At 42.0% G+C, this 25,894-nt stretch overlaps 2 protein-coding genes across 4 annotated transcripts in view; one reads left to right on the top strand and one right to left on the bottom strand.

The window, feature by feature from the left end:
- Window positions 1–321: 321 nt before the first annotated feature.
- On the bottom strand, window positions 322–22,557 carry QRSL1 (glutaminyl-tRNA amidotransferase subunit QRSL1). Of its 2 annotated transcripts, none has more exons than XM_075923955.2 (11): window positions 22,419–22,557; window positions 20,722–20,881; window positions 17,731–17,829; window positions 14,468–14,564; window positions 13,417–13,593; window positions 11,277–11,452; window positions 11,059–11,171; window positions 8,834–9,026; window positions 7,396–7,513; window positions 5,138–5,343; window positions 322–3,436 (listed from the first exon to the last, which is right to left on the bottom strand). In XM_075923955.2, exons 1-11 carry the CDS (start codon window positions 22,440–22,442, stop codon window positions 3,225–3,227), a joined length of 1,575 nt encoding a protein of 524 aa, XP_075780070.1. In that variant the 5' UTR covers window positions 22,443–22,557; the 3' UTR covers window positions 322–3,224. The 2 variants fall into 2 exon arrangements, with proteins under 2 accessions (XP_075780070.1, XP_089633328.1); XM_089777202.1 differs by lacking the exon at window positions 22,419–22,557 and adding an exon at window positions 18,101–18,206 and having other exon boundaries at window positions 20,722–20,860.
- A 200-nt stretch (window positions 22,558–22,757) lies between these two features.
- The window catches only part of RTN4IP1 (reticulon 4 interacting protein 1), a 33,269-nt gene continuing 30,132 nt past the window's right edge, over window positions 22,758–25,894 (top strand). The window contains exons 1-2 of one of the 2 annotated variants that reach the window (XM_075923956.2): window positions 22,758–23,528; window positions 25,085–25,236. In XM_075923956.2, coding sequence (XP_075780071.2) covers window positions 23,228–23,528; window positions 25,085–25,236 — 453 coding nt within the window. In that variant the 5' untranslated portion in view covers window positions 22,758–23,227. The remainder of the gene's footprint in view (window positions 23,529–25,084; window positions 25,237–25,894) is intronic. The other variant, XM_014573686.3, reaches the window with a different exon arrangement.

The raw sequence follows: 25,894 nt of genomic DNA, 5'->3' as shown, positions 1-25,894 counted from the left end.
ATGTGCTAATCTGCAGCCAGCACTCTACAGGGAAGTACTACTGTGCACATGTACCTGACACAAATGGCTATGACAGGAAGTCACTATTTCTTAGTCCTTTCATGGAGAAATGGCAAGTGATACATGTTCTAAAATTCCATGTTTTGCTTCCTTCAGTTTACATCCAGTGCCATGAATCGTGTCAAAGCATTCTTATATTGATGTGTAAATACCCCAATCGAGGCCTAATAAGCACAGAGAGGAACAGAGGAATTATTTCTCATGTCTTGCTTACAATACTATTGCTAATACATCCTAGAATGATGTTTGCGTGTGTGTGGGTTTGTTTTTTTTTTTTTTTGCAACAGCATCACACTGAATCATGTTTAGGTTGGGACTCACTATAACCCCTAGATTCCTTTCTGCAGTATTTCTTCCTAAGCAATCAGTTCCCATCTTGTAAGTATGGTGCAGCTGGTTTTTCTTTCCTGAGTACTTTGCATTTGTCCTTATTGAATTTCATCCTATTTTCTTCAGTCCATTTCCCCAGTTTGTCCAGATCACTTGCAATTTTAATCTGGATCCAGAACTGATTCTAGCGGGGCCTCACTCAATATGCCCTTCCAGCTTGACTGTGAACCATTCATTGATAAGTACTCTCTGGGAATAGTTTTTCAATCAGTTCTCATTACTGTGTTCAGTTTGTCTGGGTGGCAAGATAGGCTGGAGAGTCTCGGTGGATTGCCTGTAACTAACTCCATGTTAAAAACTGGTCTAATGATCCAAGAGTGCACATTTGGAATGAGCTTAGTGAAATTATTCATAGAATATACCATTGGGCTGGGGTGTCAGTGTGACAACAGCATCCTGACTGAATCTGCCTTGTCTGTAACAGACTAGCTGAAACTATATATCACCATTCACCTTCCTCTCCTCCGTTTTCCCCCCTTCCTCCCCCCACACCAAACCTACCATATTCCCTTATGGCCCACTGCTTTACTAACTATAGGAAACTGTCTTGTTTACTGCATGTAATTAAGGTTTTTAAGCTTTTAATTAAAGCACCATGGAAATTGTTTGCCATTTTAACCTGCCAATGATTTTTCCCCTATGTGACTGAGTTGGAATCAGACAAAAAAAAAAAAAACAAATTAGATATCACTTTATGTGCATTGGTAACTTGGTTGCTAGTGTACATATTTTACAGGCTTAATTTCAGTGAGTGCTAGGGTTGCCAGGCACCAGCACCACTGACAGGGCTGTAAAAAGTCTGGTCAGTGATGCAACAGGTCTAAGACAGGCTCCCTGACTCCGTGCAGCTTCTGCAAATGTCCAGCATGTCCCTGCAGCTCCTAGGCAGTGTGGCAATGCCCTGCCCCCAGAGCCTGTGGGAACATGCAGAGCTCCCTGGAGCCTCTGAGGGGCTATAGGGACATGCTGGCTTCTTCTGGAAATCACACAATTAGCCCCTCTGCACTGCTGACCAGGAGCTGTCTGAGGTAAGCAGTAGCTGGCTGGAGCCTGTGCCCTGATATCCCTCCCACTTCTTCAACTCCTGCCCCAGGTCAACCCCCCCATCCCAAACTTCCTCTTGGAGCCAGCACCCACATCCCCTCTTGCACCCCCGCTTCCTCTTACAACTCTTCTGACTCAGCAGAGGCCCCCCTCAGCCTACTCCCCACATCACCTTCTGCACCTTACCCCAGCCCTAAGCCTCCTCATGGACCCAACCTCCCTCCCACAGCCAGCACCCCAACCCCTAGAGCCCACTCCCACATTTGGAATGCCTTAGCCCCAGTCAGGACCCCCCTCTTGCACTTAAAACTCATCACTCCTGGCCCCACCCAAGAGTCTGCACCCCCAGCTGGAGCCTTCACCCCTTCTCACCTCAGTGAAGGATGAGTGAAGGACAGTCTGTGTCAGTAGGAAGGGATGCAGTGAGTGGACTCTGAACAAGAGGGGTCACATGCAGTCAGAAATGTAGGGCTGGAAGGGACCTTGAAGTAATCTACTTCCCACTCTCCTGAAATAGGATCAACTAAATCTCTAGACTATCCCTGTCAGGTGTTTGTCAAACCTATTCATGAAAACCACCAATGCTGTGGTCCCTCAGCTTAATTACCTCATTTCTTATCATCATCCCTTGAGAGAAGAAAACAGAGCCTCTAAACCTGAGAGTTACAAAGAAATAAGCACTCTGGTTGGTGACATGGAAAACAATGGTTCTGAGGGTAAATTTTGCAGATGTTACTGGCTGTTAAATCTTACATTCTAACATCTGGGTTGGAAATGCATAACATTTCATCTGTGTCAAATAACGTTCAGCAGGAAGACTAACTTTCTGCAATGTCTTCAGTGAGGAAAATAATATATGCCTCAAAAACAGAGGGAGCAAGCAGAAGAGTAATTTCTGAAAATTAGAAGGTTGTTTCTGAAAGGAAACATCTACAAATTAGTTCTTGTTGTGGAAAGGCTCTCAATACCACAGCCACCTTCAGGTTCTGTACAAAGATGGCTCTTCTGTGCTGTATGTGGTTTAGATACGTGCTTGCTCTTGAGGAGATTGGAAATGAACAAGAAATTTCACACCCTCATCTCTTTCTTTCCAACCTTGAGTGCAGAGTGTAATACTGCACTTCCATATTTTTATGGAAATTTTTTTGAATATGACTACAGGTTCTGGAATAGCAGGAAAGGGTGGTAGGGCACCCCTGAGGGCAAGTAGGCAAATTCAGTGGTATGATCAGCCTATCAGGTGACAGCCTCAAGGCTCTTGCATAACTCTCCTTCACTAAGGCCTACTATGGTTGAAGACTCCTCCATAGCTTGGTTCCACACAACTTGGGAGGAAGCAGGAGACCAGAACTCTAGGACTATACTCTGAAGGAAGACTGCATGTTATTCAAGTACCGCAGGTTGCCTTGAATGAAGAGGGGAAAGCTGCTCTATAATTATAAAGATATACACGTTGAATATATTTTTTCATGTTAAGTATAAACAATACAGGCAGTTCTTAGTTGTAGGGAACAGACCATAGTCCTCACTTCAGTTTAACTGCACACTAACCAGCTCTCCTGCTTGTCTTTTGCATGCTGCTTCAATATAGATGTTTTTAGATTTTTCAACCCATCCTTTTGTACAAAAACAGAAGGATTACATTTCTTCTCAATTTGAAAACAGCACAAAGTGATTGAGATATTCTAAAATCCTCCTTACTTCAGCTAATGAAGCCACCAAGTATTGTGTTATGAAAGAGAGGCGGATTTCTGATGGAGAGACACAATGTGACCATGATCCATCATTCCCTGTAATTGTATCATAGGGAACTGTACTTGTTTTTCAAACCATTTGGCTACAGTAAGAAGCTGCTGCTCTCGGAATGCACGGCCAATAAACTGAAGCCCAATTGGCAAACCTCTCTCCGAAACTGCTGTTGGAACAGTTATGGCTGGCAGCCCTGAGGGGGGAGGGAAAAGCAAAATTATTAAAACATCATATGTGGCAGATTAGCTATTACATTAATTATTACAAAAGTGACTCTTAGGAAAGGGAACCAAAACAAAAGCATGTAAGCAAAGACACTAAAGTTAAAAATCTTAGTCATATAACCAAGATTATTACTCTTGGGGGAATTCTGTGCAAATGCACAGAATTCATACCCTCTGCATATTCCCTGCACCTGTAGAAAATGCATTCTGCCAGAGAGGTGCTGCAGTTACACTTTTTACCCGCTAGGGGCTTGTGGTGCCAGAAAGAGGGTAGTTGCTCAGGAACTGGAACAGCCAATTGCAGATATGAAGAGGGCAGAGGCTGGGTTCCTCTACAGGACTAGGTGAGGAGGCACAGGATGGGGTAGTGGTGGACAGAGTGGGACACAGAGGACTGCTGAGGGGTCTCTGGGGACACAAGAGCTAGTGGGGTAACACAAGAGGCTGAATGGGAAGGGGGTACAGGACCACACAGGGACAAGGCAGATGTGCCTGAGTGACTAGGAGAAGCTGGGGTCATGCATGTTCTACATATGGAGGAGGAAGAAGAGGAGGAGGCTCCTCAATTCCTTAACAATTCCTCCCCTCCTCCTACCCCCCCCCTCCCCCAAATAGCACCTGTTGCATAATTCTCCCACCCAAATCCACCAATACTCCAGGTACACTCCCAGGCTCCTTTCCAGCAATTACTTTCTTTTCCCTCAGCTCTTCTCCTACCCGATTCCCCAAGCCTTTGCTCTGCTTCTGAGGTGAAATATGGTTTTATAACAGTGAGGGGCAACCTAGGCTAGTGAGTGGGCTGCATGAGTGGCCCACCATCTTAGTGGATCGCAAGACTGTCATAACCAAGATGGTCTATTGAGAGAGGGTAGTTTTGCTAACTGTACTTGCATATCTAGAAATTGTGGGGTATGCTGACTGGATGCAGAAGGAGCACATGGCTCTCACAATGTTGTGTGCAATCAGCACACACCTCACTTACTATGCCCTTGCTGTACATGCATGTCACTTTAGTGATATCGGTAGGAAAGAAACTCTGTCGATGGAAGCCAGTGGAATCTGGCAATCCTGTGCGTGAGCAACAGTTCACAAAATATCTTGTGGGCCACACATAGAACCTTGATGGGACATATCCAGTCCATGCGCTGCAGGTTGCCCACCATTCTTCTGTACTGTAAGTATTACTCAAAGTTCTGCATTAATGTGCCTAGTAAGGAATCTATTTGTCAAAACAAATTTCCTGATTCTTTTTTATTGTCTGCATTGTTACAGATATACTGACATGATTTTGAAATAAATTACCAAAATAATGTGAAGTGTAATTATATTGTGTTATTTTGACAAACCAAATATACAGAATTTTTAAATGGTGTGCAGAATTTCTAATTATTGGTTCAGATTTTTAAAAATGTTTTAGTGCAAAATTCCTCCAAGAGTAATTATATATTAAATTCTTGCACATTTAGTGAATGAACTCACATTACATTACCACCATCTTATGGTCAATATAAGCTTTGCTACTCAGAGAAACATGCTGACAACTTGATTCAGACAGTTGCTTTCTATACAGAGATCCTATAAAAAGAAGGCAGTCAGCTAGTGAGAATGGATACTAAATTGAAGATTAGCAGGGGAATATTCTAAGTAGAAGCACTTCTTTCTCTACTTACCTGCCATGTTTGCGGCCTGTGTAAAAATATCATCCTGTGCACTGCGGGTTCTATTGTCTTCTTTGATAAATTCTACATATGGTATTGTATCTCTTAGAGTAGTAGGAGTGAGCAAAACATCAATACCACCATTGAAAACATTCACAAAGTCATTGGCGATGAGTCGTCTAACTTTTTGGGCCTTGATAAAATAATTTTCATAGTTCCTAGGAACAAAGAATCACTGGAGTTAGAAATTAAGTTTAATACCATCAATAATTAAAATGGATGAGACACCAGTGGGGAAAAAACAAACCCAGTGTTCCCTCTGAGTTGAAGGACTGCATCGCTTCAAACACCTAGGTTTTCAACAGCACAAACTCAGTCATCAAAGCAGCATGGTTGCAGATGCCCTAATGGCACTAAAGTATGTTCTTAAAATGAGTCATGAAACACATGCAGGAAGAACTAGGATCAAGTGTCACTGAAGAGTGGAGAGGGAATATAAATAAAGGAAAACACAAGCCATGTGAAGGGTAGGCTCTAGATATTTTGTGACCCAGTCTCTTTCTGGAAGTCTACTGTTCAATTATCCCTGAATTTCATTGCATGATGGAAGAGTGATGTCTGGAAAATGACTGATAAATGACATTGCTACATCTGGTCCTTTTTATTGATATTCCAGAGAACCACATCAGGTCTTTGCTCAAAATTCCGGAGTGATTTATTTTATGTAAGCAGCAATTTAGACTGAAGGAGGCTCTGAATTCTTCATCTGTTTTGGTGTATATCTGAAGCAGAAACAAACTAAACAGTTTATATTTCCTACTGCAGCATTACCCTAAGTTTAAGGATTTAATGTCAAGTTTAGAAGTTCAGTTTCGAAAGAATTAGTCAATAACTGGTATTAAACATTTTCTGGTTAAACAGCAAATATTTTGTAAATCAACTGTAAGTAAATACCAGTGTGGTGTCTGATAAAAAAAATTCAGATTATCCAATACATAGTTGTCAGCTCATCACTCTGAAGATCCAATTTGCTGAAAAGTTGTAATGAAAACAAATCTGAAAGTGTCTTAACTTTTCAAGGCTTTAAAGCATTTACAAGAGAACCTGATTCTTAGTCTTTCAAAATGATTGTAAACATCAAGATACAACTGATCCATTTTAAGAGTTGCAGAACTAATGGAAATGTTCAAGACTCATGTAAGACTAAGTGTCTTCAACTAGTTTTCCTGGTTTAAAATTTTATATCAACTGCTTTTAAGAGGAGAAAAGACCGAGTAGTTAAATTTTAGATTTCAAAGGGCCCAAATGCTGATGTCATCTGTAACTTGAAGACATATGGCTTTTATTAGCTCTGTAAAACTTTAAAGCAGTAGGAATATTCTTATGTGCACTCAGTGTCACAATTCAGGGCAACTGCACCTGTATCCTCCTGCTATGGCTCAGTGAAGATACCCCCTCTCAGCTTGCAGCTTTCCACTGGCTAGGGGAGTTCAGACAGCTTCAGCTCAATTCACCTATTGAACAGTTCATAGGTCTTTGATTTGGAGTTTCCAAATGCAGGTAATTAGCATACTGTTCCTTTTTTGGGACTTATCTTTAAAGGCAGAGAACAACAGTACATAAATGTTTCTAATACAATGTGGCAGAGTGGAAATCCTCATTGGTTGGAACCCAACAGGGTGGAGGCAGAGAAAGTGAAAATCTTACAAAGTTAGAGGGGTAATATGCTCTCCAATAACAGTCATCAATGAAGACAGATTGAGATTGGGTGGGAAATAAATATGTTCTTTCTGATCAGTTCATCCAGCTGAGCTTTTAAATTGCCAGGCCCTAGGGCAGCTGCCCCTTTTGTTCCCTCTTCTCCATTGGCAGTTCAGGGCAGGGGGAGCAGAAAGTACAGCAATGTGCCACAGCAGAATTTTAATGTCAGGTGTGTACGGGCCAGTATGCCGTACTGGCCCTCTTTCACTTCTGCAATCACTAAAACACCACAGGCTAAATTTTTGCATGGCTTAACCAAGGAGTACCAATATGGCACTCAAAGTACCCATTGCACAAAATGCTGTTCTACCTTCCTAAATTGAAGGTAGGAAAGCATTTATTTGTAGGCATTAAAATCCGGGTGTCTCATATTATACAGTTAAATCAATATAAATAGATATTGCCTTAGCAACAAAGAATTTGCCCAATGTAAGTAATTTCATCCTGAGTTGCTTTAGAAATAAGTCATTGATATTGTACATTTGAGATTTGAAATGTGCTGAACTTACTGTTTTAACAAAAAGTAGTTTCCTGATAGAATTCTTCCTCTGACAACATCATTAAACCCTTCTCGTCGTGTTGCAGCATACATGACTTCTGTGGACTTGTCCATACTAGAACGGTGTCCTAAAGGTAAATCACCAGTAATTTTAAAACAAATCCCAAAGATCCATGAAAATAATATAAAATATTTATCTTCATGATGACATAGTACATCAAGTGTGGCAGATATTAACATTTTTTTTTGCACACAAGCTAAAAACTTGTTAAATATTAAATTAATTCTGGAATTATACTGGGGACTACGCATTTGGGGGGGTCTCAAGAAATTTGTATCCATTATGAAAAGTACAATGAAAGAAGTGCTGCATATGAATTAGGGATGTAAAATCCTACATAACTGGTTAATGGGTTAAATGGGAAGTTTAACCACTTAATTAAAGGGGGACTGCCACTCCAGCCTGACTCCTGGGGATCCTGCTACAAGCAGGGACTTCGCCAGCCTGCCCAGAGCAGCCCCTGTTTGTGGTCCCCCCAGGTCCACTGCAGACAGGGGCTGCTCCAGACAGCCTAAGCAACCCCTGTCTGCAGTGGGTTTCATAGGGATGGAGCAATGTTTGCCCATGGTGCAGCCTCTATCAGTTAAGGGTTAAGCAGTTAACCAGTTAAGGGTGATGCTTACTGGTTAACTGTTCATATCCCTAATATGAACACTCTTATGTTTCATTTAAATCTGACAGGGAAGGTAGAGAGAACTAACTCTTCTCATCCTTCATGAAATGCATATGTAGAAATATTTCAGTAATACCGATAGCTCACCCTTCAGTTTATTTTGAGCAGAGTCTAAAAACTGATCTGAAAAATGCATGCATGGTTTGTGCTGCAGAGTACATGCGTTAAAATACAGTTTCTCTCAGTCTAAACAAAATCAAACAAACGTTGCTTGCAGAAATGAAAAGCCAACGACTTATTTACAGGGGTTTGATCCTAAGCGATGGTATTCATTGAAATTCAATGGAATTAATTCCATAGACTTTGGATCAGGCCCTATCTACCCATAACTTAAAGCACACCCAAAACTCAGCACCACTCACACTGATGTAAGCAGCGAAATTCCACTCATTTTTCAATTAAACTGAACTTGTTTATGGCACTTGCTTAACTGTTTGGCAAATGGCTCAATTCTGTGACCCATGGACAGATGCACAAAGACCACTCAGTCTAGTTCAAAACCTGAATATGTGTAATAGAGTATATAATAGACTCTATTATATGTTGGAAAAAACGTAACGCCAAACATTCAACCATTAAATGCAGGTAACCGTGTCTGTTAAGTCATCATAGCACATACACCTTTGGCAGGAATCTTTATACAATTTAATAACCAAAGTGAATGCTTATTTTTATATAAATATAGCCCTTTTTCCTTTGAAAACTTTAACTTACCATATTCTAGTCCATCAAACCTAGCCATATTTGATGCTACTTCTGCTGTGCACAGCACATGATAGCAGATAATTGAATACTGTGTGTGGGGTAGACTCACTTCCTTTACTCTGGCACCTGCATTCTCAAAGAGATCAGCAGCCTTAGACCAAAGTGCCAGAGTTTCACTTGATAATCCTGGTGCATGGTATTCCTTAGAGAACAATAGTTAGAATATTAATCATATGCACAACCATCTTAAAAAATTTTCTATGGGTTTACTTTCAAAGATTCTTAATTATCTGCAAACAGGCCAAATTATGGAACATATTATTAGATGCAAATACAGTTAAATTAGACCTCATCTCAACATTCTTTTTAAAATGACTTATTACAGACTTACGTTTGCGTGGAACATTAAAGGATATTAAATAGTATTCAGTTAATAGGTTTCTTTCACAGATTTTAAGGCCAAAAAGATGATCATAATGGTCCTACTCTGTTATTCAGGTGGTCAGGTTAGAATATATCACTATGCAAGTCTTGCTTCTATTTTGTAATTTGACAAACGGGTAGTTTCCCCTTCAGAGTCTATTAACTGCGGTTGTGCTGCACTGAGCTTCAGTTCAGGTACAGTACATATTAAAATTTAAACCACAATACCAGGCTTTTATGTTAAATGAGCAGAATGGCTAAAGTACATGAATGGCAAGTGTCATACCTATGTCAAAGACAGCACTAAATCAGAGTGAGTGTCATAACAGGGGGGTTGGTGACAAGCCTCACTCTGTGTATGCTCTTAGGATTTGCCAATGTGGGGAGATTTGCCTAGCATAGCTACTGAGTGAGCAGTGAGGTACTGAGGAACAGCAGAATTAGCTAGGATGTAAATTTAAAGTGCATTAACTTTCCCATGTAGACAAGCCCTTACAAGGAGGCTCTGATAGACAGCCTGGTTAGTTTAAGTTACTAATGGTGTTTAGTTGCATTTTCACTTTTGGCAACACTTGCTACAGTTCTACCTATTAGTTCAGTGTCAAAATATGGATCCAATCCTGTGAACTTGACCACATCCTAGTACTAACAGTGTTGCTTACACAGAGAAAAACTCATAATATTGTGAAAGGGGCATTACTGGCAGGAGAAATACCACTAGTCTTTTCTTATTTACATCATTTTATGTATGTTAAATATTTTCAATTTTAGTAACTTACATGATCTTATATCTGCTCTTTTTGCATTTCACTCAGCTGAGACAATAAAAATAACCAAACAGTGTCACTCAGTCTAAAATTTTCCTGGTTCACCTGTACTAGCAGAATACTTGGATTGCAATTAGTGAAGGGGAGTTTAAATCCAACCATTTTTCCCATTATCTCACTGAAAGTGTCTATTAATAGAAAAGCTTCTATGAATGTTAATTAAAAAAAGCAAAACAAATTTTAAATCTTAGGTACATGATCCCTAACTAGAACTCTTTTTGTGCGATTCCCTTCTTTGTACAGCATAAGAAACTTTTGCATTAACGTAGTGCTTTTCAGCCAAGGATCTCAAAGCACTCCATAAACAGTCTTGTGAAGTATTACCCCTCTTTTACACTCAGGCTATGTCTACACTGTAAGCTAGGGAAACAATTCTCCTACTCATGCACATGTACTTGTAGCATTAGAGCTTAGCATGGTGTATCAACAGCAATGTAGCCATGGTAGCACAGTAAGCAGCAGCAAAGCCATAGCTGAGTGATGCCAAAAATGTTCACCCCAGTTTCAAGCTGGTTTACATGCAGGATGGCTCTGCCGTGCTTATGATACATGTGCTACTGATGTTTGTACTCAGGCTAGCTGTCATTGAGCTACCGCATGTATACACAAACAGAGGGTGCACACCCCTAGCTTGCAGTGTAGACACAGATTCAAGCACCAAGAAAAGAGTGACTTCCTTTAAGTCAAATAGGCAGTCAGTGAAAGAGCCAACATTAAAGCCACGGAGCTCAGGCTCCTCATTTCCTTACAACTTCTAGATAATATTCCCTCCAAAGACTGGACAGAACTCTGTAGAGAGAGTCAATGCCTGAAGAGGTAAACAGCAAATAGCCTATAATAGCCTGAAGAGGTAAACAGCAAATCCTGAAATACACACACTTTCAGTTCCACATGCTGTCTCCATAGATCCAAATCACTGAAGACTTTGGGAGCAAGACGTATAACTTTATACTCTATCACTGGAAAGAAAGTTGGAAACGCTACCTTTGGTATTCCTATACAGAGCTTGCTGGCATCTATAAAACTCGGTAGTTCAAACGGCTTAAAGGGATCCTGCACAGTAGTAGAGTCTTTGGGATCATGACCTGCAAGCACACCTGAAAGATGAAAAAAGGCTTGTGAAACTCAAAAGTAGTACAGTGGGCTCTTGAATTCCAAAGATTTTGGAAAAAAATGTATATAAAGACGGGCACTAATAATACCTAATACAATCGCTGCATCATCCACACATCTGGTTAAAATTCCTGGTACGTCCATGGAGTTCACTAATGGAATGAGACCATGACGAGAAATCAGTCCATAGGTTGGTTTTAAACCTACTACTCCACAGAGAGCAGCTGGGTTTCTGGTGGACCCTCCTGTATCTGATCCTAAAGCCCTATGGTTTAAATAGAATCATCATTAATAGGACTGATACTTCAAAACAGATCCAAATTGTCTCTGCTCTTAAAAGTCACAGACTTATAAATGGGATTTTTTTCAAATGCACAAATATGAGAATAAGTTAAAGTACATCTTCCTTTAGGCACTCAGCTCCTATTTAATAGGCAAACAAAACCATTAGCTAATGAGTATTCTTAAATAAAAGCAGCTAGAATCTTCTATACAACTAGCAGACATTGCTACATAACTCAAACTCTTACACAAATTACCATTTATATCCTTATATCTTCCTGGTGAGAAAATTTGCAGCCAAAAATTCTGCATTCCAAAATTAAAAATTCTGCAAATTTTATTTGTCAAAATTTCAATACAGGTTGGATCTCCCTGATTTGGCACCCTTTGGACTGGAGCAGTCCTGAACCAGGAAGGTTACTGGATCAGGAGAGGTCAATGCTCCTCTTCCGACTGTCAGCTCTGCTTTGGCTCTGCTCCTGGAGGCAGCCCTGGCTACCGGGCTCTGCTTCCACCAGTAGCCAGGACTACGCTTTCTGAGGTGCTAGCTCTGCTGCGACTGGCCTCCCAGTCCCACGTTCCTGGCTGTCCAGGCTCTTTGGTCCAGAAATATCTGTGAGCTTGCCAGACCAATGTTGTGGGCCAGCCCTGCTACTCCCGTCTATCCCAGAGTCCAGTTGGGAGATCAGACACTCACATCTCCTTTCCCCAGATCCCTGCCATGGAGACCCTCCAGCCAATACAGCTAAATGTCCTCCCAGCCCTGTGAGCCCGCCTAACCATATTCCTGCACCCTCTCACTCCTCAGATCCCAGCCATGTCCCTCCCAGACACATGTCCCCTAATTCTCAGAGCCCAAGAAGGAGAGAGAGCCTGATTCTTGGTACTAGGCTTGCACGGTGTTTCCTGTGTACTGCCCTCTCCTTCCCCTCAGGCATATTGAGAACTGCAGCTGCTAGGATCTCTCTAGCTCTCCCTCCTTCCCCAGCAGTATCTTTGTATGTGGGAACTGGGCTCTGGTGGGTCCAGTTGGTCCTACTGGCAGCCAACAGCATTGCAGCCCACTTCTGCGGGGGAAAAAGGAAATTATATGCAAAAAATATTAATTTCTGCAAAATTCTGCATTGTGCAGTGGTGTAGAATTCCCCCTTGCAAATACTAAGATAAACCTTTCATCCTGAAATTGCACACTTTGTATATTTATCTTACAGCTAAAAGCTACTCCATATACATAATACATTTTATCTATATTTTCACACAAAATGTTAGCATTTTACAACATCATCATAAACCAATACTAGCTTCTACAAAAACCCATCTCTTTTCAAATCTACATTGAAAAAAAAAAGAATTTCTAAGTGTTTGCATAACTTGGTTGTTTATAGTATATCTGGGTTCTGAAGATTATTAGTTCCCAAATCCTATGTCTGAATTATTAGGCAAACACTGACACATAAATGAAGTATGTTGGAGGAAGGAATATTACAATTTAAGAGTTGAGATCTTTAGACAGCACAGAATCGAGATTTTTCCCCTTTTTTTGGTGGGAGGTGGCATCCATGGATCCCATGACATTTTGAGACAGAGTTGGTATGAATGATAACAGCAACATTCTTTGTTGCTGCCACCATAAATGTCAAGCAGTGCAAAATGTTCCTGGCAATATTTTGAATGATACTCAGAATGAACAGACTAAAGCTTACCTTTACGTAAATCACTGATAATTTATGTTCTGCATTTCAGAACCTCTATGTTTTCCCTAGCGGAACTAATTCTTCAATACAGTGTAAATTATCCTATAGTTTCAAACAAAAACATTATCTTCCCTTCTCCTGGCACTTCACTAGTAACCTAGTTCATAGAAAATTCTATAAAACAAAGGAAGCATGGAGGAAAAAAGGGCACACACTGTTATGATGCAGTTAATAATTCCATAAAGGTTCTTACGTAAAACATGTGAAAGAAGACACTGCAGCAGCACTGCCTCCTGAGCTTCCTCCTGTTATCAGCCAATTGGAGTCTTCATTCTCAGTCTGGGTGTTCTGCACACATTTTTCTCTATACTGCCTTGAATAACTCCAGGGGTTTCTGACTGGTCCAAATATTCCATCTGTGCTCCCAGATCTGAGAAGAGAAATTCAGATAGGACAAACATAGACAACTATATTTCAATACTTCACATTATTAATATGTGTTTTTTTTCCAATTCCAACTATTACTCCTGACCCTTCAGGCAAATCTGACTGTGTTATGGAAAGGCTGGTATAGATTTACTTGTGAAGTTGACCCAATGCTGTTAAATTAAGAGTTGCAGGAAAGCTTAAAAACCTATTGTTATACCTTCACGCCTTTCTACAGAGCAGACTGAAGGCTAAATTCTCCTAACTCACCCTAAATTAAGTACAACTCTACTGAAGTCAGTGGATTCAAACCATGTAAGCGACAGGCAAATTAAATGATGAGTCTGCTTCAAAATTAAGATCTTTAAGCCTGAGATACAGTAAACTGCCAACCCTAGGTATGAGAGAACCACAAAAGATTGGTTGAAATAGCATGTCATTAGAGAGAGTCACACAATGGTGGGAATGTAGACTGTTCTGTAGAAAGCACAGCCCTTCCTGGAATATTTTAGGGTTTCCAAGATGAGGTAGAGTACAGAGGCAATGTGATAATTCTCATGCTTAGGTGATGGATCAGAGGGTAATTCAGTTACCAAGAAAACTGGAGTCATCTTGAAATTAAATACTACACAATTAATCCCTCAGTACCATCCTATCATGCACAGCTGCTACAGTGTCTGGCCTTCCTTTCTTAAAATCTCACCACAATGGATACACACCATAACTGGATAAATATTCACTGAGAAATTCACAGACAGTCATTAGATACTCATGGAGAGAATTTCCCACCATAACACAAATGTATGAAAACCCAGCCGTTAAGGATTAGAAATTGATTATAATCCATGAAACAATATTAAATATGTAATATAACTTACCCCATTGCAAATTCATCTAGATTTGTTTTTCCTAGAAGCACAGCCCCCTGATCCAATAACTTCTGAACTACTGTAGCGTTGTAAGGGGGAATATAACCTTGAAAAAAATCAGACTGGTTAAAAAATTGTCTGATGTCATCTGGAGGACTTTCAAAGTCATCATCTCTGCATGGCAACTGTCACTGTGCAGTGCTACCAAGTTTCTTTATGACAGTAGCAGTGATAATCAAAATGTATTGATAATAAACAGGGAATAAGCCTTAATCAGCACTTTTATTATTTCCTAGAGACTTCCTTCTCCTGAGACTGAGCCAACAGTATAGTTAGTATAGTTAACTCAGACTTGTTCACATGGAGATGAGAACCAAGTAAGCATCACCTGGTGTTGCTTACCAGTTACAGTTAACTGGGGAGGACTGAAGCAGCCCGTCCCTGTTCAATCAGTTAATTGGTTAAAACAATGTTTAACTGCTTACCTAATTAAAAAGGATTTTACATCCCTAATTGCAGCCTGAGTTCTAACAGCTGTTCTGACCAATACTGATGCAGAAATCTTTTTCTGAGAAAGCTATTAGAGCCTATATCAGAATTTCACCTTCAAGACTCTCACCCACGCACAATTACCCCTGCTTTGGTGGCATGCAGTATAAAGGCAGTCTGAGATACCAACTAACCAGCAATGGTCAGGTTATAGTCAGTTTTCCCCCTTTCATTATTACAAACAACACAATAACACTAATTGAAATCAATTAGCAAGATTAGTCCCCAATTTTTTCAGTTTACTTCTTTTTGTATCATTACTCTTTCCCTTCATTAGTTAATGTTCGCTGTTTGTAGAAATCTAATACAGCTATGTGAGATTTTTTCCCCCAAATAGGATAATACTAGTGCTTTTACTAATGAAACATATCCGTACAATCCTATGGACAGCTTGATGGGCCTACTGAGTGAAATGAGCTATGGGTATTCAAAAGGAAAAAAAATTGCTATGAAACAAAAATCCAGAGAACATAATTTGAAATAATGACTTTCATATTAAATATAAGACAACCATTGAGTTCAAGAACTAGGAACAAATGGCTACAAACACAACAAATATTATGTTTGCAATGTGATATGCAGTGAAACCTTGTTAACCAGAAAACTTTGTTAACCGGCATTGCCACCAGCCACAATACTGTCACATCTTCAGGCACACAGGTCGGGCTTGGTTTACAATGATTGGCTTAACATTTTTTTATTTAAGACGTACTAATCATCTTTAACTCAAAATAGAAATGTGAGACCAACAGTCTCACACTACAAAACTACCAATATTAAAAACTTGAGTTTTACTATTATTGTCCATTAGTTTTTCCTAGGTTGATGGAACCCTCAGATAACCGGAATTTTTAGATAGCCAGAATGCCCTAATCCCCGAGCATGACGGATAACACAGGTTTTACTGTACAGGCAGTCCCCGAGTTATGCGAATCCAACTTAAGTCGGATCCGCAGTTACGAACGGGGCTTTTCTCACCCCGGAGGACGGGAGCGGCGGGACACCCAGATGTGCCGCGGTCCCGCCGCCCACGTCCTCTGGGGCAAGAAAAGCTGCTCCGCGTCTCCCCAGTCTGCTGGGGGGGGGGCTACCCCCAGCAGACCAGGGAGACTGGGAGCAAAGCCGCAGAGGACGCTAGCAGCGGGACAGCCCAGATGTGCCGCGGCTGTCCCGCTGCTGGCGTCCCCCGAGGCTTTGCTCCCCGTCTCCCTGGTCTGCTGGGGGGTGGGGGGGGGTCTGCTGGGGGGGGAGGAAGAGGGCGCAGCTAGTGAAACTGACCCAGCAGCACCCCAGCTGCTCTGCCCCAGGCGTCCCCAAATCAGCCGCTGCTGAAACTGACCAGCGCTGACTACAGGAAGCCCGAGGCAGAGTTGCTCTGCCCCAGCTTCCTGGATCAGCCACTGATCAGTTTCAGCAGCAGCTGACTTGGGGATGCCTGGGGTTCTTAAGTGGAATCTGTATGTAAGTCGGAACTGGCGTCCAGATTCAGCCGCTGTTGAAACTGATCAGTGGCTGATTCCAGGAAGCCCGGGGCAGAGCAACTCTGCCTCGGACTTCCTGTAGTCAGCCGCTGGTCAGTTTCAGCAGCGACTGAATCTGGACACCAGTTCCGACTTACATACAGATTCAACTTAAGAACAAACCTACAGTCCCTATCTTGTACGTAACCCGGGGACTGCCTGTATATAAAAAGACGATTTAAAAAACATTGACTATTCGCCTGTAACAAAGCAAAACATAACCTGATGATTATAAACTACAGGTTGAACCTCCCAAATCCGGGACTCTTTGCTCCAACAACATCGGTGCTCTGGAAGGGCCAGGCAGCACATGTGGAGCCCCCGCCCTGGCCCAGAACCTCCAGCATCAACGGGGCCAGGCAGTGGCTGGGGAGCTCCAGCCCCAAGCAGGGAACCCCTGGCATCAGCAGTGACAGGCAGCAGCCCAGGAGTTCCCACCCGGGCCGGGGAACCCTCAGCGTTAGCGGGGCCATGTGGCTCAGCTCCAGCCAGGGAACCTTCAGCTGCAGCTGGGGATTCCCCAGCCAGAAACCCTCCATGGCATCGGGGCTGGGATGACCAGGCAGAGTCTGCCAAGGAACTCCTGACTGAAGCAGGACTAGTGGAGGCAGGCAGCTGGAATCCCCGGCAGCACCAGGGTGGCCCTAGTAGTGGGCGGGACGCCGGGTGGCCCTAGGTGGGAATCCCAGAGAACACCCTGTAGCAGCAGGACCGGCAGCAGCCAGACAGTCCCTGCGAGGAATCCCAGGAGATCCTGGGGCAGTGGGCAGGCAGAAAGGTGGGGAGCCATGGTGGGCCAGCTTTAGCGGAGCCAGTGGCAGGGCAGGGAGCCCCAGAGAAAGGAGTCTGGGAGTGGGGCAGCCAGCAGGGGAGCACTGACTTCCCCTGGTCCAGCAAACTCGCTGGTCCTGGACAGTTCAGGTCCCCAAGGTGTCGGGCCAGGGACCTGCAGTAACATTTTAATGTACTGCTTATAGGTAACATCGATCTTCTCATATATTTACATTGTTACAATATTAACAATTATTTAAAAATATGACCCCAAAGAGCACAAAAGTTTGGCAGATGGAGTTAAGGGAAGTGTTGTGCTTAAAAGTAATTCAGTTTTTGAAATGATTAGGCTTTAAATAAGCTGTGCTTCTTCAGAGAAAAGGACCAGAGCTTCAAAATGGTGTTTATTTTGATTACAACACGCTATTTTACCTTTCAGCATGTTTGATGCACATGTTGTTTCAATTCCAGCTGTGCTGAAGTTGTCTTTTATTGCTACAGGAACTCCATCTAAATCCCCCAGTATCTGACCTGGTACAAAGTTGGCACAAAGACAACAGAGGAAAATCTAGTATTAAAACAAACTGTCTGTTACTTAGCAATGACATTTTATTTTACTCTTTAGCTTCACTTATGAGTTATACTCTAATGCTTTTAAAATTATATTTTTCACAATATATCTTTTGTTTTGACATCATCATTTAAGGACTTTACTCAGACCAAGATTTACACTCATACTACATATTCTCTGCAATTGAAGAAGCAGCTTCAACTAGATAAATTATTCAAAAAAGATGCTTACCACCTGGCAATGTAATGCTTATTTCATCTAAAGAAGCTGCTTAAGTCTACTCCACTCCCAAACCAAGAGTCATAGATTCTATCTTCTGATGCTCAGCAACTGTGCTCTAGTAATTGGTAGATGGCTATTAGTTAACGAGGGAAGAATTTCAAAGTGGTTAAACGTCTAGAAGCTGGAACATACTGGCTGGCATTTTGCTGAAGCAATGAGATGGTACGGCAGATTTATTAGGCTGAAATTCCTCCCCTGCCACATCATTCCTCATCTTCTGTAAATAGCGATTGCCTAAAGTGCAATCATAGAATACTAGAACTGGAAGGGACCTCAAAAGGTCATCAAAGTCCAGTGCCCTGCCCATATGGCAGGGCCAAGCACAGTGTATATAATCCCTGAAAGATGTCTGTCTAACCTGCTCTTAAATATCTCCAGAGATGGAGATTCCCATGGCTTGCCAGCCGTGCAGTTCTGCGCTCTGCGTATGCGCAGATCGCTTTGCGCCAGCTTTTCCAGGTTGTAATCTACTCGTCATGGGCGAGTAGTTTACATTATTTGTCGAGCCCTGGAGATTCCACAACCTCCCTAGGCAATTTATTGCAGTGTTTGACCACCCTGACAATTAGGAAGTGTTTCCTAAAGTCCAACCTAAACCTCCCTTGCTGCAGTTTAAGCCCATTGCTTCTCGTCCTATCCTCAGAGGTCAAGGAGAACAATTTTTCCCCCTCCTCTCTGATACACCCTTTTAGATACCTGAAAACCGCTATCACAAGGGTGGCCAACCAGTTAGAGACTAAAAGCCAAAATTGCTGTGGATAGAGTACAAAGAGCCACACATTATATATTTATTTTTATATATTTTAATCTATCTACCTATCTAGATATATATATACACAATACACACAATATAGTGATAACAACAACATTACAGAACATTTTGGACAAGAGCACAATTTGAAGTGCCTGTTTCACTCCAACTTGTTAATCTCTGACATGGTTTCCTTTTTTTTTTTTTTTAATTTATGAAGATTATGGGTTTTTTATAGTTCTAAAAATTCAGGTCTGTCTCAGACTGCAAATATGACAGATTCAAAAACAATAAGGGAGAGACTCATCTCTCAGATGAATTGCTTCAGCCTGGCAAACAATATAGCATCCTTTGAATTTTCTTTAAAGAAATACAGTGTAAACCAGGTACATGCTGATTCTTTTTTTGCCCTGGATTTTAATTTGACATCTGTGTTGGCTGCCTTATTCCACATCCATGAAGACTTTAGAGTTTAAGGTGCTTCAGCCCCCCTGCTCTATAACCCATGCCCCACCCCTCTTCCAGAACCAGGCACCCCCAGATTGCTTGCTCTAACCAATGCACCCACCCTTCCCCAGAGCCAGGCACCACTACCCCATCCCCAGCTCTAACCCAATGCCTGGGTCTCACCAGAGCTGCCACCGCCATCACAACGAGCTTCTTCCTCCAGGCCCTGGGGCGTGTGTGCAGAGCGGTCATGAGCCGAATTTCTCTAAGCAAAGAGCTGCAGGTTGGCCACCCCTGCACTATCATGTCCCTTCTCAGTCTTCTCTTTTCCAAACTAAAGGAGCCCAATTCCTTCAACCTTGCCTCACATAGCTCATGTTTTCTAGACCTTTAATCATTCTTGTTGCTTTTCTCTGGACCTTCTCCAATTTTTCCACATCTTTCTTGAAATGTGGTGCCCAGAACTAGACAATACTCCAACTGAGGCCTAATCAGTGCAGAGTAGAGCAGAAGAATGACTTCTTGTGTCTTGCTGACAACACACCCGTTAATGCAGCCCAGAATCATGTCTGCTTTTTTTGCAACAATGTCACACTGTTAACTCATAGTTAGCTTAGGGTTCACTGTATCCCTTTCTGCAGTACTCCTTCCTACACAGTCACTTTCCATTGTGTATGTGTGAAATGGATTATTTCTTCCTAAGTGGAATACTTTGCATTTGTCCTTATCAAGCTTCATCCTATTCACCTCATATTCATCCTATTTACAATCAGTATGGGTGCGTCTGGACTGGCAAGTTTTTCCGCAAAAGCGCTTGCTTTTGCGCAAAAACTTGGCAGCTGTCTACACTGGCTGCTTGATTTTGCGCAAGAACACTGATGATCTACTGTCCGAAATCAGTGCTTCTTGCACAAATGCTTTGACGTTCCCGTTCGGGCAAAAGCCCTTTTCCAGAAATGTTTTTGCGCAAGAGGGCCTGTGTAGACAGCTAAAAACTGTTTTGTGTAAAAAAGCCCCGATGGCGAAAATGGCGATCGGGGCTTTCTTGCACAAAACCGTGTCTAGATTGGCACGGACACTTTTCCGCAAAAAGTGCTTTTGCGGAAAAGCATTCATGCCAATCTAGATGCTCTTTTCCGCAAATGCTTTTAATGGAAAAACTTTTCTGTTAAAAGCATTTGCAGAAAATCATGCCAGTCTAGACGTAGCCTATATGTTCACAGAGCCTTCAGTCTCAATTGACCCCATGGTTGTTCCATACAGACAATCAAATAAACAGCAGACTTCACTCAGTTTAACAAAAGGTTCAATCCACCACAGTAAAATAATTTTATGGAAGAACAGCAATTACATATATATCTAGGAAACTTACCTCTCTTATATCTCTCTTCTGATTCTTCAGCTTGTTTTAATGCTGTCTCTTCGGCTATAGTAATGTAAGCATTAAGAAATTTGGTGGCTTTGATAAGGGAGAGACATCTTTGACAAAGCTCTGTTGGACTCACTTGGCCTTCTTTCAGTGCTGCAGAGATCTGAAAGGACAGTTTCCATTTTAAAATTGCAAGGACATAGTTACAAATAATTGGTATGACTTGCAACAATTATTTCAGTCAAGTTCATAAGACTAATTCCCACCCCCATCCCTTAATATTGGAGATAAATCTGATAGATGTAGTCAATGTTCCCTCCATTCTTTTCCATCCATGTGCAGATTTTTTTACATCCATGTGTGAATAAAGATTTATGTGCAAATTAGGTATCTGTTTAACCACACCCTTAGGCTATGTCTACACTTGCGGCTTCTTGCACGAGTAATATGCAATTGAGGCTAAGCGTGGAATATCGCCAAGCCTCATTCACATACCTAATGAGCCATTTTTTTCAGAAGAGGCTCTTGTGCAAGAAGGAGTGTCTACACTGTCCCTTCTCGCGCAAGAAAAACCCTCCTGTGCAATGCCATTACACCTATTACTTTTCAGGAAGAACAGCACTGCGCAAGAGGGTTTTTCTTGCACAAGAAGGGGCAGTGTAGACGCTCCTTCTTGCACAAGAGCCTCTTCTGAAAAAAATGGTGGCTCATTAGGTATGCGAATGAGGCTTGGCGATATTCCACGCTTAGCCTCATTTGCATATTACTCGTGCAAGAAGCCACAAGTGTAGACATAGCCTTAATGATTAATGACGGGGGGGGGGGGGCGCGCTGAGGCATGCTGCCCAAACTGAAGTAGCCCCTGCCAAGGGTAGGGAGGCCGCTACAGCCTCTCTCCCCAAATCGGTTAATTAAACAGGATTTTACATCCCTGTGAATGTGCACCACTGGTAGAAACAAACAAACAAACCCTAGCTGTGGACGCTCTGCTAATTAGCTAGGCATCATTGGAATCTCTCCCAAGCAGCTGTACACGTTTACAGGGAACCCTGCATTTAGTACTTTTATCATTAGGAAAAAATTCCTAACTGTCAGGGTGGTCAAATATTGGAATAAATTGCCAGGTGGTGGAATCTCCCTCTCTGGAGATATTTAAGAACAGGTTAGACAGACATCTGTCAGGGATGGTGTAGACAGCTTGGTCCTGCCTTGAGGGCGGGGGGCTGGACTCGATGACCTCTCATCCCTTCCAGTCCTATGATTCTATGATGGACTAGAAGCATTAGCTAACAAAGCCCATCCCCAGCTGTCACATGCAACTCTTTCAGAGCATTTGGGCCTCGCTCAGCTCTGCCGCTGTTCTTCCGGCCAGGTCCTGAGCTGTTTCCAAACACTGCGGTAACACGAAACCCGTCTAAGCAGGGGAGGGGTCCCTGTCGCACCCATCAGGCGTATCGGTGCTTATGGGATCAGGCCGCTCATCCGTGTATTGTGGATACAGAGACAAGCGTCGCAGCACCGTTAGGCTGGAAGGGGGTTTAAACCCGGCTGCACAGGCCTGAGTCCGGGCGGCTGCACCGGGCACTCCCGAGACCCGGCGACAGGCGCGCGCGGGGCTCCCGGCGGCTCGAGGCTCTGCCTCCGCCCCATCGGCGGGAGCCCCCGGGCGGAACCGAGGGAGGGTCTCGGAGCCCGCTCACTTCTCTGAGAGAGACGCGCAGCATCCTGTCCGCGCTGATCTACTCAGGAGCAGCCCGCACGGCCCCAGCCAGAGCGTCAGACGTGCCTGGGCGCTGCCATCTTGCGCCGCACGGCTCAACAAGGAGCGTCTCCATTGGCTCGGGCGTTCTCAGCCTGGCAAGATGCCGGGTCGCTATTGGCTGAAGTGGGACGGGTGGGCGTGTCCCAGTGGAAAGTGACCCTCAGCCGGGGTATTCTGCGCGGAGGAGACTCCGGCCGGGCAGGGAGACGCGCTGAGAGGAGGCGGGGGGGGACAGACAGACAGACAGACAGACAGAGGCAGGCAGGCAGGCAGGCAGGCAGGGAGGGAGGGAGGTGGGGGGCTGCCGGTCTCCCTCGTTTTGGGGGGGGGGCTGGCTCTCGTGGGTGGAGGCTGAGCTGAGTGGGTGGCTGATCTTGCTCTCAGATTTGGTCGGTTGCAATAAGGGGGACCTGGGGGGGCCCCAAGCGATCCCCGTTTTCTTCCATCTTTCAAACTACGAACCCCTTGGGGCTGTGATGCTCGTGGGGAAAAAGTCAGATTGTTTGGTCATCCTCCTTCGCACCTTGTAGATAAAGTTGATTCTAAAGAGTCTTGCCCCCCACTTTGTAATAGAAGAATTAGAGCAATAGGAGAAGATTTAAAAAATTTAAGCTGGCAAACATACATGGATTTGATTTGCTAAAAATTATCTCTGGGCAGATGGGAAGCATTGGTGTGGACTGCATTTTCCACAACTAGCATATTAGCCAGAATCAAATTAAGATCCCACTATATGCATTGGTAATAATGTATTTAAAGATGCATCTGCTTTATAGGCCAGCATACAGTGGCCTGGTTTTTAGTCGGGGTTCAATTGCAACTTGCCTTAGAAGAGGCAAAAGTTTAATCAAGCCCAGTCTATGTAGAAATATCAGCCTCTCCTGCCAGAGATATACAGTTATGACATCATGGATAATAGACAGATATGGGCGAAACGATGTGCTTCGCTTTTCAAATAGTATGTTGTTCCCTGTAATACGTTTTCCAAATGAAGTAATTATTAAAGTCCATGCTGCAAGTTTAAACCCGATAGATGTTAATATGAGAAGTAAGTGATTTATTTTGAGTAGGAATTATATTTTTGTGTATTTTAGCATTAAATTCTTGGTTCATACGATAAATTAATTTATTATACCTATATTATTTTTATTAAATTGTTGTAAGTTATAGACCAAAATATGCATTTGGCTACAATAGTTTTTAAACAGTGCTTTTTGGGGAAAAAATTCCATGAGTATTGTAGGAAGAGTGTCTTACAGAACCGTTTTCTGTTAAATTGTCATGATGAGTGCTGAATACATTTTAGACTATTCTGCATCTAATAAAGCAAAAGTAGGCTGGGTTTCAGTTTAGTAATACAAGCAGCTGGTTGCAGCCTTTCACATACTTAAAATTTTAAAATTCACTATCAGAAGGAACTTTCTTTATCAGAGGCATCAGTGTGGGGGCAGCAGCCAGTTCCCTGGGAGTGGGGTTTGGGTCAACCAATGCGTGTTAGGCTCAGGCTTAGAAAGCCAGGTCCTGGCATGCACCGGTTCCTGGGGAGCTGGCTGCTGCCCTGCGCTGCTGCCTCTGTACCAAAGGCTGCAGTGCAGGTGGCAGCTGGTTCCCTGGGAGCAAGTTGGCAGGCAAGAACCAGTATGTCAGGAGAGCTGGCTTAAAAGCTGGCATTGGCATGCACCAACTCCTGGGAAGCTGTCTGATGGCCTGTTGCAGGTGCATGTAATGGTTGAGCTTTTCAGCATCCCTACATTATAAAGGACCGTATTTTCATTCTGAGAGGATGTTTTATGTTTGAGTGTTCCTTCAGGGTTCTTTATTATAATATTGCATAATTAAGATTGTGATTGCTCATTTTTCTATGAGGTTTTTTTTTTTTTTTTTTTTTTAAATAATAGGACAGTTATGCACTCTGCTTCTATATATTTGGTAGGCCCTGTACATCTGAGCAACCGTCTAATGAATAGGAAATGTTTAGTTCTAACAGGATTTTATTGTTTTTGGAGCATGACCATGAGATGTCCAGAACAGTCATATTTATTTAATGGACCTTAGAATTGCTCAGTACCTCTTTGTGTAAGGCCATTAGTGATTTCCATGTTTATATGGGTGCTGATGTCATCCTTCCCTTCAAGAGAAAAAGGACACATTTGGTAATTCTTTTGTGTCATAAACTATTAAGTATTATGTTGTCAACTGAAATTCTAAAGAGAATAAAGTGCTGCGTGTTATCACATGCTAACTTACTGTTTTGATCATGAAATAATAAAATGTCTGTCAGTATGATATCTAATATGTTCTAAATAGCTAAATGGTTTTATGATACTTAATAGTTTTGTATTATGCACCAAATAGGGAACAAAAGAAATATAAAAGACTAAAATGTTGATACTTGTGTAAACTTTTTTAAAACATAAAATAATACTGTTCTAATTGATTCTAGTTTTTTAGATATGAGAACATTTCAGAATAGTAAAAATAAAATTTCAGGGGTGGAAATGCAAATTTCAAAGTTGCGTTATGCATGGATTAAACACCTTATTCACTGGTTTGATTTGTGCAGTATGATAAAAATAATCCTACTCTGTTAAACCATGTTTATAGATGGCTATGGAGCAGCTGCTTTAAATATGAAGCGTGATCCGCTGAAATTGAAAAGCTCAGGGAGTGAATTTCCTCTAATACTTGGTCGAGATGTATCTGGTGAAATTATGGAATGTGGGCTAAATGTTTCCTATTTCAAGCCTGGAGATGAGGTGATGTAACTAGTCTTATTTTTCTAACTTTTATGTATGTTGAAAATGTACTGTGAAGTCACTATTTTTCTTTGCAAATAACTAATTTTTCCTTGCCTACCTGAAGCCAAAATGAAAACTGGGTTTCATTAATCTTTCTTAACTTTTTTTTTGTTTTTTTATGCTTTACAAATATTAGTTTAAAAATAGTTACCCCATTTCTTGATATGTAGTATCCATCGAGTCAGCATCTGTTAAAATGCTGAGGATGGGGGTTTCTTATATATATATATATTTTTTTTTTAAAAAAAGCATGTGAAGCTTCTTCATCTTGATCGAAACTAGAATTGTAACTGGAAATTTCTCTTGGATAAACCATTTTTACCTTATAATACCAAAAACTTGGACATATTTAAAGAGCCAGAACATTTTTGAGCCTTACACAAATCTTATAAGACTTGTTTTTAACTTTTTTCAGTTTTACTGGAGAAATTGTTTTTTTGGGTATTGTACCTGCTCATAGCTTTCCACTAAGCTATAATCTGCTTTTTCCAAAAGTTCGTATTTAACACAGTACAATACATCTTAGTTACATGACCCATACGTGCTTCTATTAATCATTCCTCTGTAGTTTGGTTTAAGAGAGCAAATTAAACCTTTTTATTACTGTACTCAGAAA

The sequence above is a fragment of the Pelodiscus sinensis genome, chromosome 3, assembly GCF_052426305.1.
Source record: "Pelodiscus sinensis isolate ZL-2025 chromosome 3, ASM5242630v1, whole genome shotgun sequence".
NCBI classification, from domain to species: Eukaryota; Metazoa; Chordata; order Testudines; family Trionychidae; genus Pelodiscus; species Pelodiscus sinensis.
The sequence above is the reverse complement of the archived record's forward strand: the minus strand, read 5'-3'. Positions and strand labels throughout refer to the sequence as shown.